Source organism: Alligator sinensis, unplaced genomic scaffold, assembly GCF_000455745.1.
Source record: "Alligator sinensis unplaced genomic scaffold, ASM45574v1 scaffold1316_1, whole genome shotgun sequence".
Classification (NCBI taxonomy): domain Eukaryota; kingdom Metazoa; phylum Chordata; order Crocodylia; family Alligatoridae; genus Alligator; species Alligator sinensis.
The window spans coordinates 243,233-245,686 of record NW_005842976.1 but is presented as its reverse complement, the minus strand read 5'-3'; the positions used below and the strand labels follow the sequence as shown (position 1 = coordinate 245,686).

Genomic DNA, 2,454 nt, shown 5'->3' with positions numbered 1-2,454 from the left:
CCCCAACCACACATGCCACCGCTGTTACCACTACTTACCCATCTTCCTGCTGCTGCCACCACTTCTCCCCTCCCTCCGCCTGCCTGCCTGCTGCTCTGGCAGCGTGAGTTTCCCAGCTGCATGGCTGAGACCGCAGAACACAGCAGGAGCCTGGCCCCCATGGACTGGGGCGATCACCAGCAGTCCTTCCCTCCTCCCTGTTCTTCTGTGGCTTTTCACACTTGGATGGAAGGAGGCAGGGAACAGCCCCACAGTCCCCAGGCCAGAAGCCTCTACTAGGCAGGGGCTTCTGGTTGGGAGCTGGAGGCAGGGCTGAGGGTGGGGCGAAGCCAGTTAGGCTTTGCTGCTGCTGCCCTGGAGTCCTGCCGCTGGGTCCTCCTAGGTCCCACTGCTTCTGACACCTCGTCAGCTTAGATAGGCAACCACAGATGAATAATAATTAATTTTATACATTTTTTAGGGGCCCTGCAGGCCAAATAGGATGGCCTGGAGGGCTGGATCCAGCCTCCAGGCTGTGTTTTGCCTACCTCTGTTCTAGAGGCTATCGTATAACTCCTGTCCCCCAGTGATGATGTGAATAAGCTGCATCTTTACTCAATACTGTCCCTGTAGAGCCTGTAGGAACAAAAATAAGTGTAATGTCCTAGAAGACTTAAATCAGCAGCAATATTATAAAACAGTCCAACTCTAAAGCTTGAACTCATTGTGTAGTGCCACTGTGGAATAGAACTTATGAATCTTACTATCGCTGTAACCCAAAGATTCTTGAATAAATGCATAGTTCCCAGGAAATTGTGTAATACTTTTGGTACTGCATGAGCCCAGGTTGTTTTGCAGTCATTTTGGAAGGAGACTTGCATAGTGTTTAGAATACTAATGTTGCCAGTTGCTGCCCTACTCATCATACATGTGCTGCCCTTGTGTTGCAGTTAATTCTTACTTTCTTTCCTCTCCTTTTCCTTTATTCAGGCTTTTTTCCAGATCGCACCTCTTCTTTCCAAAAACCTTTCTAAAATCTCCCTCTCTCATTCTGCACATAGTCATCCCTTGACTGAGCTACTGTATCAGTCTCCTGTCTAGTTTCCTGTAACATTCACCTCCTAAGAACTGAAATATTTTCTTTTACCACTATAAGAATGCTGCACCCTTTTATCGAGTCTTTTGCTCCTACAGTTCAAATGTATGTTCTTGACTTAAATCTCCACTGCTGTCAATTTATTTCATGTTACAGTCCAGTTTGTATTCATGCTACATGTTACAGTATCCACTCTTTTTTTTTTTTTTAATCTTAGTGTTCCCTTTGTCTTCTACACTTATCTTTATGCCTTTTTTCATGGTGTTTCCTAGTCTTAGGACATCCTTCTCCCTGTTCACCAAGTATTCTTTCTCTCTTCTGAGGTCCTGATCAAATCCAGGTTTTTTTAATTATTTCTCCCTTCTTTATTCTCAAGTTAAAAATATCAAAATTTAGGATTTCATTGTTCATTTCTCTTGCCCCTTTTGACTGTCTGTGTTCTAAATCTTTCTTTTTAGAAAGTCTTTGCCCTGAACAATTTGCAGTGTCTTTGTCCTTCTCTGTAAAGCATAAAGGCAAGAATTAAGTTCTTAAAATTTGTCTTTACTTTTGTATAGGCTCTGACATCTGTAGTAAATTATAGAGAACCCAAGTCAATCTGCAAAGCACCTGAGCTGGTAAGTAAAAAAAAAAAAAAGAAAAAAAAAAAAAAAAGTATTCTTGCATACTATGATTCTAATTTTAAAAAATCCTCTGACCAGGCATGCAGATGGTGACTACTATTTGACCATCATAAGAAAATAAAATTTCACTTACTGAATCAGCTTAAAGAGTATCTTTAAAAAAAAAATTCAGCCCATGTGCACAAGAAATGCCTGACCAAACAAGTTATCGGTTTTCCACATTCTGCAAAATTTGCATATTGTGGGGTACAATATACATGCTTCTGTACGTGTGGTTCATATTCTCTCCCGTCATTTCTGGTGTGATTTGTGACTTTATGTAAACACTGTGAATATTTATTCTATAGCTTGATCAGTAGGTTTTGGGTTTGTTCTCTTTTTTTTTACTTGAGCTGGCCAAGTACTGTGACAACCTGCTGAAGAAATCGGCAAAAGGAATGACAGAGAATGAAGTGGAAGACAAACTTACAAGCTTCATTACTGTTTTCAAATACATTGATGACAAAGACGTATTTCAAAAGGTAACTTCTGTTGTGTAACACTGAATGTAGCTAACTAATGTTACCATGCACATTTTACATTCACATACCTCTTAAAATTTCTCACAATTGAAGAAATCTTTTGCTTGTTTTTGTTTTATACAGTTCTATGCCAGAATGTTGGCAAAACGATTAATTCATGGTCTGTCTATGTCTATGGACTCTGAAGAAGCCATGATTAATAAACTAAAGGTAATATGAACTACTCTTCTAATAC

At 40.3% G+C, this 2,454-nt stretch overlaps 1 protein-coding gene across 3 annotated transcripts in view; it reads left to right on the top strand.

Annotated features, from left to right (window-relative positions):
- Positions 1–2,454, top strand: part of CUL2 (cullin 2) — an 82,062-nt gene that overhangs the window by 55,702 nt on the left and 23,906 nt on the right. For 2 of the 3 annotated variants that reach the window (XR_003091979.1, XM_014526207.2), the window contains exons 12-14: positions 1,633–1,692; positions 2,058–2,219; positions 2,343–2,429. Coding sequence is in view for 2 of the 3 variants with exons in the window: in XM_014526207.2 (XP_014381693.1) it covers positions 1,633–1,692; positions 2,058–2,219; positions 2,343–2,429 (309 nt within the window). In the remaining variant the exon portion in view is untranslated. The remainder of the gene's footprint in view (positions 1–1,632; positions 1,693–2,057; positions 2,220–2,342; positions 2,430–2,454) is intronic. The other variant, XM_006036574.2, reaches the window with a different exon arrangement.